Raw genomic sequence first — 17,024 nt, forward strand, 5'->3', positions numbered from 1 at the left:
AATGTTATAGGCATTGTGCTCTATAATCAAGGAGGATTAAAATGTCCTGTATGATAGATAGCAAACTTTCAGTGTACTTCTCCAGCTATTAGCTGTCTTTTTAGATAGATAGTAACCGTCTACAGTGAGTCAAACTCTCCTCCTCCCCCTGTTCTCCCAACTTTCTGAAAAAATGTTTGTGTTTTTAAGGTCCCGCCTCCTATGTTTATTGACAGGCCAAGCCTCCCAGAATTACCAATGAGATTATGTTTTACTCACCATGGTGTCCTTGCCCTCTTAAATGTATCAGTTTGTGGATTTTTATGAAACTATGCTCAGTTACTATGTTAAGCACTTTCAGATAGGCTTGGGTTAGTTATTAGTAAGAGGTCAGTCATGGGTTAAATTCCACACAGAAAAGGTCAGTGGACATTGTTATTAAGTTTGTCTTGTACTTTCTTGTGTACAGTATCTGATAATTATCAAGTACGAAAGTTAAACTCACTCAGTTATTTCCCATATAGTTAATGGAAGCCATTTAACTCCTTATGTATTATTGTGTTCATGTATGCAGAGTTGGAATTGACTCATGACTCCCTTCATGTCAAAGCAATAAAGAATCCATGTTGCCTTTACTTTTCACTTCATCTTTTATGATTTCACCTAAAAGAAAATAAAAACATGCATCTAAATATCTTTCTCATTGTTTACAACATTATTTTTGTGTTTCTGCAGAACTAACCAAAACTGCCCCTCACATAGTTTATAGACCAAAACATTTGTATCATATTTTAGACATATAATGCCTTACTTCAGATGAATTTTTCCTTGATATATGTTTCTTAATAATTCAAGAGTTTTATAGATAATGTAATTAATTAACATAATTTCTTCTTGTTTTGTCTATGTTTGTGTCTGTGTATGTTCTCAACTTTTAGGAATCTGCTGTATGTGAACCCTCAGAGTCTTAACTTTGCCAACCGCCAAGGCTCTGCTCGCAACATCACAGTCAAAGTGCAATTCATGAATGGAGAAGACCCAAACAATGCAATGCCGGTACGCCATGATGAAATGTTATTAGATAAAAGAAAACAATTCTTGTTCTTAAATGTATCTTAGTTATTTTGTATGGCAGTGCTGCATTATATTACAGCTACAGTAATGTTACCAAATCTGATTAAATACAAGTAGACAGAATTCTCTCCAACATGACTTCATGACCATCTGAAATCTTTTTTTTTGTATCCCCCAGGTGATATTTGGGAAGTCCAGCTGTTCAGATTTTGCTAAAGAAGCCTACACTGCGGTGGTGTACCATAACAGGTAAGTTCTTTATCTTTTAGTTGAAATAGTCTCTATAGACTGCTTCAGGGATTGTGCAATTTTGATGTAAAACTACACTAAATATCTGAACATTTTTGGCCCAAAACTCCATACCAGTAACATAGTTTCTTCCGGTCTGGTAGTTATCATCATTTCAGTATTATGTACGCAATGACCTCTTGTAAAAATTTCATGACGACTATGCGGTCAGAACTGTATCAATATACTTATACTCATATGGTCACCATGCTTGTCATGAGTTTGGTTGATTGAAAATTAAATTCACAAATATTCCTCTTTAATTTAACATCAGTATCTTCTGTTATACCTCCATTACCCTACCTTTGATGGCATTCATTAAGGAATAGGTTAAGTCAATCTTCTGAACATTGTCCAGTTGTGCCCTTGGCACAAGTTTCTGTCATTCATACGAAAGAGCTTAGGGGTCTCTAATATTTTATCACCTCTATTAGGTGTTTTTTACGACACCAGAGGTTTATCATTTGTCACCCAGGGGTCACACCTTCAAGGCTGAAATTAATCAACTTGTGAATAATGTACCACTGTGACTAGGACAATCGTGCACCAGGACGTAATCCAGCCCTGAGTACTTATGGGTAATGGCCAATTACAGTCTGCATCTCACTCAAAATTGGCACAATATTTCTGTTGTAAAAACTTGTATAGGAGCATACAAAGAAAATCAAGTGATAAGGAAAGAAAATGACTATTTTATAAGAAACTGTTTGTAATCTAAAAAATTGTCCCCTTTGAGTTTGAATCTACTCTCGGCTTTTTGTAATGTGCTCAGCCAATAACTCATTCTTCTTTCTGCTGCAGTAAAAGTTTCTCCTTGTTCTGTTCTCCTGGGAGGATTTTCTTCTTTGTTTGTTCCCATGAGAAATAATGGCCCTTTTTTTGACCTTTTCAAGCAGTTTTGGTTATTTCCAGTATTAAAGCAATCCTAGTGGATTTGTTGATTGGCCTGCTGTATTTATGGGTTGTCTCCTCCTTGGGGACTATGAAGAATTCAGCTCAAGTGTATTATGATGTATTGTGTAATTTCTTCTTTGTAGATCACTTGATATCCACTATAAGCCACTGCTCTATCTTTAAACAAAGATTGTACATGCATAAAATTGTACTAATATGCAAGTCCATGCTAGTATCTAAGCCTGTTATATAACCTAGAATCTTAAAGCAATCTTAAAGCAATTCTCCATTATTTCCAGAATTAGTTTTTATAGAAGTCATATGGTAAAGCTATATTCTATAGAAATTTATTGTTACCTATCCAAGAGCATGTTCTTTGGAATGACCATAGAGCAGGTAGAGTTAGTAGAGAAAAGCGCTTGCTCCGTGGTAGCATTTATGTAAAAAAAAGTTATCATCAAATTTGAACTGTTGGCAAAAGCTTTGTCCAAGGAGAGACATTGTTTTGGTTATACAGTGTGTTCAGGCAATGGGAGAACCATAGTCAATGTGGATATAATTAGAACTATAATTAGAATGCCCTTGAGTTGACAGTCTGAACCACATGACTTAACCTGTCTATGTAGTTTGGAAACTAATCTGTTTCAGCTGACTGTCTATATGAATTGATTACTGAATTGAATATAAAGCAGCTTGTATCGCTGTTGTTAAATGGCTTTATATTATTCTTACTGTGAACAGATCCCCTGACTTTCATGATGAGGTCAAGATCAAGCTCCCTGCCTCCTTGTCGGACCATCACCACATTCTCTTCACCTTTTACCACGTCAGCTGCCAGCAGAAGCAGAACACACCACTGGAGACCCCTGTGGGATACACAGTACGTCACAGCTACAATACCCACATAGGCTGTTACTGGCTGTCTCGTTATTGCAGTGTTCTTGCAGGGATAGGTGTAAACCTAGACATCCTCATTCAGACATGCATTACACTCAGTTAGGGTCATTATCTGTTCCACACAGACACCCTTTTTCCACCCTTTTCCACCTTTGTTCTTTAAACAACAAACATCAAATTTGAGACACAAGTGCAAGTGGACAGTAAAGAGAATGCAATGTTTTTTTTAATAATATATACTAAATAAAAAAATATAATCTTCTGTGTTGTCTTTTGATATTTTTTCTCCCTCTCTCTGTAGTGGATCCCCATGCTGCAGAATGGCCGTCTGCGGACAGGACACTTCTGTCTCCCAGTATCTCTGGAAAAACCACCACAATCCTACTCCGTTCTTTCACCAGATGTAAGACTATTGAATTCATACAACAACATTTGTCTACTTCAAAAAAATAAAATCACAAAGGTGTATTTTATAGGGGTAGCCATGATATTATTGTCCAAGTTTGTTTACCAGATCCTCAGTAGGGTTGGTCGATGTCTGCTGAATTGACATATGATGAAATGGTGAAACACCATGATGGATGATGACGTTGTTGTTTATGAATTTAAGGCAGCGTGTCCCCTCAGTGTTGTCGTAAGGCAGCAGTTGCTTATAACACTGTAGCTGCCGCAGTGTACCACCGTTTCTCTGACATGAATCTCCAACTCCCATTACCACTAATATATGTCCCTGTGCAAGGTTTAAAAGGTGTCCTCGTCTCCGCACCACAAGTCCGTAACATAGCTTGGTTCAGCCTGAGAGACTTGGAGAAGCAGTGGCCCGTAAGAACAAGAAAGACTGCTGCCACAAATTTAAAAAAGTGTCTCAGGTTCCTCTAACTAAGCTGGTTTAATAAGAAAATTATAAAAAGGCTCATGGAGACATAAGATTAGTGCACTGAGCAGCAACAAATGTATTTCATTTCTTCTCCCCACATTTCACAAACAACAGCAACTCTTGCCCAAGGGCAACTCTTAGAGGACAAGCCACTTAATTGTGCTCTCTGGCAGGGAGCCTTTTAAATTGGGATGTTACTATGGTCAGGGATTAGTAATCCATGACTGTCAGCCATCAGCGATAGATGATTGTATCGTTCATCGGCCCAACCCTAATCCTCAGTAATGATTTATGAATGGTTAATAAATAAGGTTAAGTGTTGAGCAGAGTCATATGACTGTGTTTTTGAGGATTGTATTATACTGCACCATGATGTCTGAGTATCCTTTTGTAATATATGTGTAAAATGTGTTTTCTTGTTGAGTTTTTAAACATTTTTTTATTAAAGATAAAGCTCAACCTTCCATGCACAGTAACCAATTGCTCATTTTTCACTGCTTGTAAAATCTACATTTGCAGCTGAGATTTACTAGGGTATTACTGTACTTCAGGTTCCTCTCCCTGGGATGAAGTGGGTGGACAACCATCGAGGAGTATTTAATGTGGAAGTTGTGACTGTTTCAACCATCCACACACAGGTAACAATACTTTATACAGTAGTTTTACTAAAAGTGTTTCCATTTAACCTTCATCACACTTCCTTACTTGTTCATTGGTATATATTTGAGCAGAGGGAACATGCTGCAGAAAAAAATAACTTTACATCACCTAAATTACCTGATTTTCAGGAATGAATAAGTTTTATTGTTATATAATTTGCCATTATTATTTTCAAAAGCTTTCCACACAGGTTATTATCTGAAGTTTAGGTTACAGCACTGAGAAACAAACAGTGTTTTCACATTTAGACAGTAATTCCTTCCGTGCACCAGTTCATTAGTGGGTAAAGCTCGCCTCGCCAGTAATTTACTCGGGTCTACTCCATCTCTGTGTCGGCTGGGGTATGGAGGTCTTGACTGTGGTCCCTTGGAGCCTAACTGGGCCTAATGTGCTCATAAATCACTGCTCCTGGCGCAGATTAGATTGCTGGATTCTACTGTGTTCTTCTTGTGAAGTTCGTTTTGGGGTTTCAACTCTGTGAACCAACTTACTGACGAGTAGATCCAAGCTTACTTTTCTTTCTCTACTCCCTTCCTTCCCGTTTTACACATTCGCCTTTCCCTACCTTTCACACCATTATGCTTTTGTGTTTTTGTTTCTTTTATCCTCATCTATTTTATCATCTCGCTCTTTTGTTCTTTCACTATCCTTGTTTTTGAATACCCATCCATGTATTCTCTTGCATTTGTTTTGCCAACACAATTCTTTGCTCTCTGCTCATGTTTCACACCCCTACCCCTACCCCACTCCCTACTCAGGACCAGTATCTGGATAAGTTCTTTGCCTTGGTACATGCCCTGGACGAGCACATGTTCCCAGTCAGGATAGGAGACATGCGTATTATGGAGAACAACCTGGAGGCAGAGCTCAAGTCCAGCATTGCGGCGCTCAACTCTTCCCAGCTAGAGCCAGTGGTTCGGTTCCTTCACCTTCTACTAGACAAGTTGGTGTTGCTTGTAGTACGGCCACCAGTCATTGCCGGCCAGATAGGTAAGTTACTGTATTACACTTCACTAAAAAAAACAAACATCACGCATTAATTTTACAACAGTCTGGGGTGACTCAGCTGACTAAGTTTGCCAAGTAGAATTGGGTATCAGTTGTGCTCATCAAGTCAATCATTTACAGGGAAGCTTGCATGTTTTCCAGAATTAGATTTTAGTATTTGCTACAAACTTTGCTTAACTGTTAATCTTAATTTTGCCGCATTAATTTTCTTAATCTGCAGCCCCATCCACTCAAAGCTATAATTTGTTTTGTACATTTTGATAATTGGTGATGCAGTTGAGTGCTTATCATATATTCTGATTAACAGTACTCCATATGATTATTATTTTTGATGTTTGAAATTTTACATTGAATTTATTATGAACAAATGGTTTGGACAAAATAAGTAACCATGATTAAGATTCAGCTGGAAAGATGTGGACATGAGACAATAGATGGTGATTGCGAAATCTGTAGTGTAGTTCCTTTACCTGTTTTTTTATAGAGCCCACTGTATTCTGCATAGTGAAATGGGCACAGAATTCTCTGAGAAAAACTTGAAGTTTTATAAAGTTGAGCCATCTGAATTGTCGTCTTCAACTGTATTTGTACAAAACAGTGTTTTGAAGACACTGAAATGGTCAATGGCAGTTATCATACTAAGCATTGTCTTGTTGTGTGACCTTACGACAATGGATGATCTATTTACTGTTAGTTAACTTTGTGTATATCCACACTGTTCTTAACCCATGTCTGCATTTTTGCACATGTATCACTTTGCTGCTGTCTGTACCTCTGCATGTGTGTATTCAGTGAATCTGGGCCAGGCATCCTTTGAGGTCATGGCATCCATAGTGAACCGGCTTCATAAATACCTGGACACCAGCCAGGATATGCATGGCCGCAATGGCCTGCTGTCCTCTTACATCCACTACGTCTTCCGTTTGCCCAGCGCTGACCCCAACTCTCCCTCTCCAGGTATTTTCAAAATAGTCGTTTCACATTTTCTTTATTCTATGTCTGTTTTTCTGTTTTCTCCTTTTAAGTTGACCTCATCTACCCCAAGCTTGCCTTTCACTGGGTATCTTATTATCAAACCTACCTGCCAATTTTTCTTCATCTTTTTCTTTTTTTATCTTTTTCTTTTTTCCCCTTCCACATCTATTTTGTCTTCTGCCTGCCCAACACAGACCCCAACTCATCCTTAACAGGTAGATATTGCCCACTGTTGAACATCTTAATCTTTGTGCAATTGTTCTTTCCTCTAACATTTAGAATATATTTAGTTCTTTGTGTAGTATTTAAATTAAGTTGTGCATTTGATGTGTAGTACTTGCCCACGTAAGCTAATAAACCATCCACTACCAAGACACATTGGTTGCTTATTATTTCTGAATAAATGTATTCCTGTGTGTTCACTACAAGCAAGATAAAATGTTTGGTACATTGGCTTTTTGATAAGAGACTGGCTGTTTACAAATTTTAATGTGGGTATTGGGAGCAGAGTTAACATGCAAATAACAGTGGTCAGTGGTCCTAAAATGGTTTGGCAACAATAGTTTTTTCCCATCACATCCCAGTTGTCCCACTTTGCTTCTTCTGTGTGTTGTACCAGGTCCGGGCGGGTTGGGAGGTTCGGTTCACTATGCCACCATGGCTCGCTCAGCTGTTCGACCAGCCAGCCTCAACCTGAACCGCTCCCGTAGCCTTAGCAACAGTAACCCTGACATCTCCGGTACACCCACCTCTCCAGATGATGAGGTCCGCGCCATCATTGGCAGCAAGGTAAGGTCACCAAACAGTGTTTTCACTTATACTTGAGCTGTAAATTGTTTTATGTTGATATCTTATAGTGAAGTTGATTTTCTGTTAGGGCAACAAATTGTAACTTGAGGAGAGAGATAGTTGATCGTTGAGAAACAATCCAGACATCGTTGAATACTGACACTTTGGGTTGTCTGAGCTGCCAACCCAAAGCATCAGTATTTGACCATCTAGTGATATGACTCAACAATCTTCCTCTAGGAATTTACATTTTGTTGCTTAAAACTCAAAACATTATATGTGGTCCCAATGTAGACAGAACCAGCAGGGATAGATGTTCATGTTTTTTGTGCTCATAGCCCTATTGCAGTATTTGGCTTTGCCATACTGCACGTGGATGTCACATATCAGAGTTAAATATTTAACATTGCTATAGTCCATTAGTGTTATATTTTTAGACAGGCTCATGCAAGGTGATTGTACTGAATCTATAGTTCTTAAACCCCATCAAGGCAGAGTCCTTCCATGTGTACAGTGACCCAGGGGACTATTTCATCAACATGTTAACTGTATAGTCTTTGCGTAAACACAAGATTGGACATCTTATCTCTCTAACCGCTGTAACAGCAACCTGGCACACACATAAACCCATGCACACACAATTCACAGTGTGTGCAGGTTGTCAAAGACATAAAAGATGTTTAGTTTACAGTTACGTCAGAAAGGAGATGCTATCAAGAAGATTCAATAGCACATTGTCTCAATAGTTATAAATTATTAAGAATTGCTTAGTCTATTCAGTCTCTGCTGGTTTTATTGTTTTTTTTATTACATGTTATTTATATGTTGTATGTATTTTGTCTTGTATAATTTGTGATTTCCCACTTCAAACGTTTTTTTATTTTAAAACATACCCAAGCAGTGAGTGAATGCAGCCCCTTGTTTGATGAATGTTCCCTTTGCTGCTAATACGTAACTAAACCTTTCTTCTTTTCTCTCTGAGGGAGGGGAAGTTATTTCTTACACAAAGAGAGAAAGGGAGAGACAGAACCTAAGTGCTTTGCTCCTCTGTGGTGATGACCTGAATTTTTAATTTACTGACAGCTAACCTTTTTTGGTCCTTTGGCATCTTCCAGCAGTCCTGATCTTTGAGCCTCTTTAACCTGTCATTATTCCTTCCCTCCTCCTTCCCCCGTGCTGCTCGCTCAATTCCCTTGCTTCCCGTCTGCCTTGTGTCATTTGACCTTGGCACACCTAGGGCTTAGACCGCTCCAACTCGTGGGTGCACACCATGGGCTGTAAGAGTGCCCCCTGGGGATCCAGCCCTGGGTCCGCTCCAGAAACCATGCAGGTGGTTTTATGAATACCCCGTCCTCCACTTTGCCTCACTGCAAAAATAACTCACCCTATTCACCTTGAAGGGATACTGGGATATTTGGAGTTTTGGTTTATTTGTGTCATTTGTAAGTGTTACTAAAAGAATAAAGTGATATTCTGAGCAATTCATATCCTCCCTGACGAGTATTTTAAGCTTTAAACTTCATGTACTTTTGTCATGATCACATCTTCAGTTATAGATTCAGCCTATTGTGAAGCTGCTTCCAGAGTTTTTAAGTCTCATAACTTATTTCTCCTAACTAGAGAGATCTCTAAACCACAAGCCACAAAAGACCAAAACTTCAGAATGTTACAGCATTCTGTTAAAACTCTAATTCACAACCCTCCCATGATCCCATACATGGGAGTCACAGCCGCCTCCATGACCCTCTATCTCTCATGTTAGAGTCTCAGGTGTCATCCCTCTTCACCAATCACATTTAACACCTCCCTTTTTCTCAATACTTGCACAGAGAGACACTAAATCCAAATATTACTGTGCTAGTTTAGTAGTTATTCACACATTATTCAACGTTGTCAGCCTCCCTTTCTTTCTGCTAGGCTTGTCTGCTTTTTGGGTTTACAGTGGTCACTTATCACTAAACCCAAAACCAAGACACACACCAGCTGATCTTTTTGTGTGTGTGTATCTCCCAAAAGGATTCTTGGTGTAGTCGAGAAAAAGAGTAGTGTTAGATATCATCTTCATCTTTATTTTCAGCATATTAGATTTATTTGCTTTCATTTTATTTCATCTGTTATTTCCTTTTCCCCTTTCTGCCTTTAACGCAGTTATTAACTCCTTCCATTACCTTACAATATTAACTCTTAGCTAGTTCCTGCATGACTTTCTACTAACCCTCCATAACATTAACTTTGTCACTGGAGCATGGTGTATCTGTGAGTGTGAGTGTGTGTCTGTCTACACGTGTGATGTCTTTACCATTGTTGTATGATGTCATCTCATGTCATTTTAAGTTGTCACATAAGCCTATGTTTGTCACTAATTTACAATACATTGACATTGACAGAGCAGGCATTTAATCAGCATTTAATCTGGGATGAAACGTTATGTTACTCTACTTACCAAAAATAATACCTGTAATAGTTTCATATGCCATTTTACGTCTCTAAAGTATTGTGTTTATACAGAATGGCACGTCGTTAAACACCGGCTGTGACATCAAGGAAGAATGAAGAAAAACAGTACAATGTCTTGACTTGATTTCACAGCCCCCTTTGCAGCCATTTTGCATCCCTTGTCTAAGACTATCAATGTATCTGACTGTTTTAGATTATGGGTACAACACTTGAGTTGTGGCCTTGTCCTGTCTCTAATTGTTTTGTGTCTTCATGTGTGACGTGTGTGTAAGAGATCACAAAAGTGTGTGTGGGTGACCCAGCAGACACATTTTCCCTTTGTGCTGAGGGAAAAGGTGCAACCCTCCGCTCCCGTTGCTCCTCCACTAACCTTGTTGTCACCGTTCCATTCATCCCACCCATAGGCCATGGAGCGCTGTGGCAATCGCATGTCTTCGCACACTGAGAGCGCCAGTTTCTTGCAAACTTTAACAGGACGGTTGCCCACAAAAAAGGTAGAGCCACTTGCACTGGGGGAGGAGCCAACCCCGCCCACCTCTGTACCCGCCTCCTCACCTGTCTTGTCTGTGGATGTGTGCCTCTGGATTGGTTGATGTCGTGTTTGGTGGTTGTGGAGTCTTGTTGAATGCTGAATGTCATCGACCTGCCTCTTGGCCTGAATGTGTCGAGGAGTTTTTGATGTGTAATGAATGTTGGTAGTTTTCTGGCTAATGCTGTCTGGTTAACTTAGTCTGGGAAGTCTCCTCTTAGTGTGTACTATACATACAAGTTGGTGCAAATTTTTATATATACCAGAAAAACAAAAACCTGATTAGTTCTGGAGCCATCAGGATACAATCAACTATAAAGTTGGCAGTTATGTTATTACTTACTTACTTTGTTACTTACTTACTTATTTACTTACAGGACTTAAAATTTGCTACTTGCAAAAGAGGTAGAAATTATATTTATCCCAAATACGGCTAGACCTGCAGTTATTCATTGATTAGGTCCAAACTATTGAATTGAATGTCAACTATCTTGAAAATCGTTGAATCAGTCTGAGCAATTTAGGAAAATGTCATGACAGGCTTAGGAATTACTGAATGATGTTTTCCACTATTCTCAGCGTTTTATAGACCAAACAACTAATCGATAATTGTGAAAATATTTAAAAAATTAACAAGATTAAGGAAGACTTGCCAGACCTCGGACAAAGTATCAGAATGTTAGCCAGATTGTGTTGGATGTTGGTTTTGTTAAAAAACAAAAACAAAAAACATGTAAATCAATGCAAGGTTTTGATGCATAGCACTTGAAAGAAATTAAGTAGAATAAATGATTTTTCCTGTTCACAGAGGAAAGTATTTTTGGATGTTTATACTATTATGACATACTACAAACTGCATGGTGATAAGAGTGCATTTTTCATCAAAATTTGTATTCAGTGATTCCTGTGTTGTTTAATTTTTATTTAATTTTATCACATTTGTTTAGAGTGTTGGATGACCCTTACTGTAATATGTATATGTAACACTTTTTGGTTAAACCTCACAGTGTCTTTAATCAAGTTAAATTGCAGTGCTTGGGGCAAAGGAGCAGTACTGGACTGTGCTAGTTTTTCAAATAGAGAATTTTAGTAATCCTTTTTAACTGAAATCACTTAACTTGTATGTCATGTCATATCCCCCAGTAAGTAAAGATACTGTGGAATCCAGTTATCAGTATTATCACAGAAGAATCTTTTCACACCATGTAGGCGTGGTATTTTTTATTTGAGATGGACAGTGATGCTGCACCTGGTGCCTCACTTTCTCTCCATCTGGCTTTATTGCCTCTCCCTCTTTCCCTCCCTCTCTACATCTGTGTCTCCGTTTTCTACTCCCTATTCTACTCAGCTCTTCCATGAGGAGTTGGCCCTCCAGTGGGTGGTGAGCAGTGGAAGTGTCAGGGAGGGTGCACTTCAACAAGCCTGGTTTTTCTTTGAACTCATGGTAAACAATTTTAAACTTAAAAACTGCTTTGAATTAAATGTAAGGGTATCCTGTAGTTCTTATCAGTGATCACAGTGCCATAGTTTTTCCATGACGATATCTCTGCCCTTTACCACAGGTGAAGAGCATAATCCACCATCTGTACTTTACCGACCGCTTAGAGTCACCCAGAAAGAACCGTTTTCCAGAACGCTTCATGGATGACATCACAGCCCTGGTCAGCACCATTGCTGGCGACATTGTGTCTCGCTTCCAGAAGGTATATAACAGTTTGAAGAAGTGTGCCTCAGTATTGCTGACAAAGTACATACAATTGAGGTCAGGGAATATATACATTTTGCCAATTAGTTCTTTAAAAGTTATAGCAAAGGGTGTATTTTTCAGTCTGGACCCTGTTTTCCCATGTTTTTTGCGACTAAATGACAAATGAGGATGACATTTTTTATTGGTCCAGTAATGACTAAGATCACTGCAGGCCGCAGCTGTAAAATTGGCTGCAATATAATCCCTGTGGACACCCCGTGAAAAAAGATCAACTAAAATAGCTAAGATTGTAATTCTAAGTAACCACGATTGAAAGGATCCCTACAGAGATAGACCTGATGTTTAAGATTAAGATTATATTTGTTTAACCAGACTCCATTATGTAGAAACAGTAATTTTATCACTGTAAGACACACTTCATTCAAACTCAAATACACACTTTGGTTGTTATGTTAGGTGTTATCAGTATCCCTGTCGTGCTGTCGTGTTCACTTCACACAGTGTGAATCATGTCCTAACTGACAATTCTGGAAACCTTTTTAAGAAGTGTGTATCTCATCCCATCAGGACCTCGAGTTGGTAGAGAGACTAAACACTAGTCTGGCCTTCTTCCTGAATGATTTGCTCTCTGTCATGGACCGAGGCTTTGTCTTCACCCTGATCAGAGCATACTGGAAACAGGTAAATACCTCTGTGAGATTAATGTTATGTTATGTTATCCGTGTTCTTGTATTACTGTGTTTTCTCATGACAAAGAATAATCAAATCCTATCAGGATTAGTGAGAGAGAGAACTTGGTTGCTGAGTAATTTTCAGCCACACTCAACCATTAGAAGTATTCAGTTAATTTGATTTGAATATGACTTGTCAACAAATTAAGACATAGGGTATTTAAGTCAAGCCACTGCCAGATATCATCCTTGTTGTCTATATTTTGGTGCTTTGAAGCATACCTTTCATGCTGCGTCTTGTGATCAGTTTACGATTTATAAATATAGCATAGCAGGTTTCATCACAGCACTAAGAATATATTAAGAACTCATTTATGATGATTTCTGCTGTTGTGACAAGACATACCCTATTTGCATGACACATTGTCTTCATGAAATATGCATTAACGTGTACTGTTTTGTTTCCTCCAGGTGTCCACAAAGCTTTATGCTCTGCAAAACCCGACCCTTGAGTCTTTGAGGCTGGATTTCTTGAGAATCGTTTGCAGCCACGAGCACTATGTCACGCTAAATCTGCCTTGCAGTCTTCTCACCCCACCTGCCTCCCCCTCCCCTTCTGTGTCTTCAGCAACTTCACAGGTCAGAAAAAAAGTTGTGTAGAGAAATTTAAATGCCTGCATACAAAAAGCAATTCATCCTGTGATATGGTTCCATAAGAAAACTTACCAAGACTGGCAAAAGATTTTGTATTTGCTTGATTTACAGCCAAACAATCTGGTCAAATATTTATGGTCCTACCTGTTTGAATGTTGTTTTCCTCTCCTACAGAGCTCTGGCTTCTCCACACATGTCCAGGACCAAAAGATAGCCAACATGTTTGAGTTGTCTGTCCCCTTCAGAGAGCAACACTTTCTGGCCGGACTGGTACTATCAGAATTGTCTGTAATATTGGACCCAGAAAATGAGGGGTTAGTATGCACTGGACACTTCCTACACTTGTTACACAGATTGTTTTATAAAGGAAGTATTTAATTCTAAGTGAGACCGAAAATTTCCTGGGATCAAGGACTGATAGTGGGGTCCCTACTTGTTATTTTTTTATGGATGGCTGTTGTTGCCTGTGTTGTGTTGTGTTTGTGTTGCCTAGCCAATTAAGTTCAAGTACTGAAGAGAAAGGAAAGTGATATTTTCAGGCTAGAGTCTCTGTGTCTGTTGGCAAGAGATAAGCTTGTACAAGCACTGGAGTGAGTGATGGTTATGCAGGATATCTTAGTGTGAATAGGTTCTCTCATCCATCATTCTAATCGCACTTGAAACAAAATCCTGTCTCTTTGTTCTCTTTTTTGTGTTTTTTACCCTTGTCTTCTCTACTGTTTCCCTGCAGGATGTTTGGCCTACATAAGAAAGTGGTGAGTGTTGTTCATAACCTCCTGTCAAGCCATGACTCTGACCCACGCTATGCTGATCCAGAGGTCAAGGCCCGTGTCGCCATGCTCTACCTGCCGCTCATTGGCATCGTTATGGAAACACTACCACAGCTCCATGACTTTACAGGTAAAGATTTTAACCTGCTCAAGACATACAGCAATTTTAAGATCAGTAGTCTGGACAAACTGTCTAACGTGTTTGTGGTCTTATCCAGCTGTTTTCTTCCCACTCTCCAATCAACAGCACTCTTATCAGATATAACTTCATTGAAACAGTTGAGATAACTATCATTATTGCACAGATCAGCAGATGGGTAGATTTGAGTTTCTGTCCTGCATCGTGAGGCTGGTTAATGCAATCCCAAATAACCTGAAGTTACATTGAGACCTTCAGTGACATATCCTCTGAAACTCAATAGGTTATCATTTGACCTGCAAAGGATATTGCACCCTAACATAATGTACCAGCTCATAGCCTCATTTCATCAGTCTCACATTATGTCTCCTTTAACCCCCTACCCTGTTGTGACCCTGCCTTACTAGACCATGAGCTTCTGTTTGAATTAACATTCATGAATGTTTAAACAACAAGATAAGCTCTGTTATGATCTTGTTGTAAAGTTATATGTATAGCAACTACTTACTTAGACTGGTTCTGGTTTTTCTTTTGTAAAATGGTAGTTATTGAGTGTTTCCCCTAGGATGGAGTTGTAGCAGTGGAGGTGAGTGTTGGCCTGCGTGCAAAAGCAAAGCGCAAAGTGCACCCTGCTGGGAGGTTTCTATGTGTCTGCCAGCACCAGAGGGGCTCTTTAGCCTTAAGTACATAACTGTACATTTGTGCACAGTAAAGAGCAGGGGAAATGACTGTCTAGCTTACATATGAGGCGTCTCAAGCTTTAGGAAAATACACTTGACACAAAATATTTTAACAACCAACCATATACAGTAAAATCACATAACACAAATACTAGAACAGTCCAAAAGGTCTGTGCCTCTGTGAAGTAATCTGTCAGTAACTTGAGATCGACAGGTCAGAAATCGAAAATTTCAACTGGGAAGTTCCGATGTCTGATTTTGTGTGGAACACAGCATAAGGCCTGCTCCAGGAAAAGTAAACAAATGGTGCATGTGGAAGACCTATAATCTTTGTATCAAGATGGATCTTCCAAGTGTTGTTTATTTCACACTTAAGTCTATAGGCATACGTGATTGCGTTTGCTGTAACGTTACTCTGCGATACTTGCGTGAAGTTGCTGGACTGTTTTCCCTTCGGTGAATGATAATCCTGAATCCGTGATCAGTGTTGCTTGCTTCATGGTTGACATCTACCCGGTGCTTGTTAAAATTGTTGTGCTGACATTATCAAGTAAGCTCAGAGTTTCAGTCATATTTCAGCTGTGGCAGTCCGCCACTGCTAGATGCATATAGGGGAAACACTGTTTTTCTAAAACTGAACCAATTCCCATACACAACATTAGATTTTCACTATAACTGCAAATTTCTTACAGAGACGGTACACAAACAGCAGTAACTGTCATGTTGTTCTGACCCCAGCTCTATTTGTCTTGGGCACATCCCCATAACCAGGTTTTTGTTGTGACTTAAAATTGATGCGTGTTCATGTATCCTAGAAGTCTTTTCAAATATCTTCCTTTTTTCTCACTAGAGTCCCATAACCAGTGGGGTCGGCCTGGTGGTCCCCAGGGGGCAGCAATTGGCAGCAGTGGAGAAGAGGCAGAGGGAGAAGGTAACAGCCTGATTAGCCAGACTGTTGCCATGGCAATAGCAGGCACGTCCACTGCCTCCCCAATGTCACGACCAAGTAGCTTCTTGCTGAACTCGCAGGTAACTCCCTGTTTCTGACAAAAATCTGTACCAAATGGAACAGTCCGTCTCTCAGTGGCACAGAATCTTAAACATGAGCCCTTAATTTCTCATCATTCCTCTTTTGTATTCCTTTTGTCCCTGTGTGTTTCCACTCTGCTGATTCCTCCCGGTAAATCTGTCCAGGCGAGTCGCCAGCATGGTAGCTTCTCAGCCGAATCGAGCCGCAGTCTGCTCATTTGTCTGCTGTGGGTGCTGAAAAATGCCGACGAGATGGTGTTACAGAAGTGGTTCACAGACCTGTCAGTGTCGCAGCTCAATCGCCTGCTGGATCTCCTCTACCTCTGTGTCTCCTGCTTTGAGTACAAGGTAACATCAACCGTGAATACTCTCACTAACTGACCAGTCAGACTGATGATTCATCGCCATTTTCTTTTTTACTAATATGTTCACATTTTGTTTTTAGTTTTCTAAATCTTCTGTGCATGATAAGTTCTGCACTATCCTCTACCATACATAACATAAGCTTATGTACAGACCTATTCTTTGGCTCCTGAATGTGGTGATAAAATAAAGACAAGTTTCTGCTTTCTATGGTGTAATCACCAATTCCTCTGCTTTTTTTTAAGCTGTTTCTGCAATGCTATCTCTTTACTCTTTGATATTTTGTGCATGCAAATTTGCTTTTATCCCACTAACCTGCTTTGCTTGCTGAGTGCTGTGCTGCAAATAACTTTCCTCGATGTGTTCTCTGTCCGTCTACTCATCCTCTGCCTCATGGATACAAGGCCCATGTTGTGTTCACCATGCAGGGAAAGAAGGCGTTTGAGCGAATGAACAGCCTGACCTTTAAGAAATCCAAAGACATGAAGGCCAAGCTGGAGGAGGCCATACTGGGCAGCATCGGGGCCAGGCAGGAGATGGTGCGACGCAGCCGAGGACAGCTAGGTCAGGGCACAAGTTTTGG

The 17,024-nt window shown here is 39.6% G+C and overlaps 1 protein-coding gene across 17 annotated transcripts in view; it reads left to right on the forward strand.

Annotated features, from left to right (window-relative positions):
• Positions 1 to 17,024, forward strand: part of dock7 (dedicator of cytokinesis 7) — a 49,003-nt gene that overhangs the window by 18,574 nt on the left and 13,405 nt on the right. For 4 of the 17 annotated variants that reach the window (XM_037113497.1, XM_037113502.1, XM_037113498.1 and 1 more), the window contains exons 15-34: positions 918 to 1,035; positions 1,232 to 1,302; positions 2,977 to 3,115; positions 3,434 to 3,535; positions 4,561 to 4,647; positions 5,428 to 5,659; positions 6,470 to 6,634; positions 6,847 to 6,867; positions 7,272 to 7,441; positions 8,679 to 8,771; positions 10,303 to 10,392; positions 11,776 to 11,871; positions 11,990 to 12,130; positions 12,703 to 12,816; positions 13,278 to 13,445; positions 13,635 to 13,774; positions 14,191 to 14,360; positions 15,900 to 16,078; positions 16,244 to 16,426; positions 16,846 to 17,005. In XM_037113497.1, the coding sequence (XP_036969392.1) occupies positions 918 to 1,035; positions 1,232 to 1,302; positions 2,977 to 3,115; positions 3,434 to 3,535; positions 4,561 to 4,647; positions 5,428 to 5,659; positions 6,470 to 6,634; positions 6,847 to 6,867; positions 7,272 to 7,441; positions 8,679 to 8,771; positions 10,303 to 10,392; positions 11,776 to 11,871; positions 11,990 to 12,130; positions 12,703 to 12,816; positions 13,278 to 13,445; positions 13,635 to 13,774; positions 14,191 to 14,360; positions 15,900 to 16,078; positions 16,244 to 16,426; positions 16,846 to 17,005 (2,639 nt within the window). Of the gene's footprint in view, positions 1 to 917; positions 1,036 to 1,231; positions 1,303 to 2,976; positions 3,116 to 3,433; positions 3,536 to 4,560; positions 4,648 to 5,427; positions 5,660 to 6,469; positions 6,635 to 6,846; positions 6,868 to 7,271; positions 7,442 to 8,678; positions 8,772 to 10,302; positions 10,393 to 11,773; positions 11,872 to 11,989; positions 12,131 to 12,702; positions 12,817 to 13,277; positions 13,446 to 13,634; positions 13,775 to 14,190; positions 14,361 to 15,899; positions 16,079 to 16,243; positions 16,427 to 16,845; positions 17,006 to 17,024 lie in introns of those variants that run through there. The other 13 variants (XM_037113504.1, XM_037113503.1, XM_037113507.1 and 10 more) reach the window with 10 other exon arrangements.

The sequence above is a fragment of the Acanthopagrus latus genome, chromosome 11 (assembly GCF_904848185.1).
Source record: "Acanthopagrus latus isolate v.2019 chromosome 11, fAcaLat1.1, whole genome shotgun sequence".
NCBI lineage: Eukaryota > Metazoa > Chordata > Actinopteri > Spariformes > Sparidae > Acanthopagrus > Acanthopagrus latus.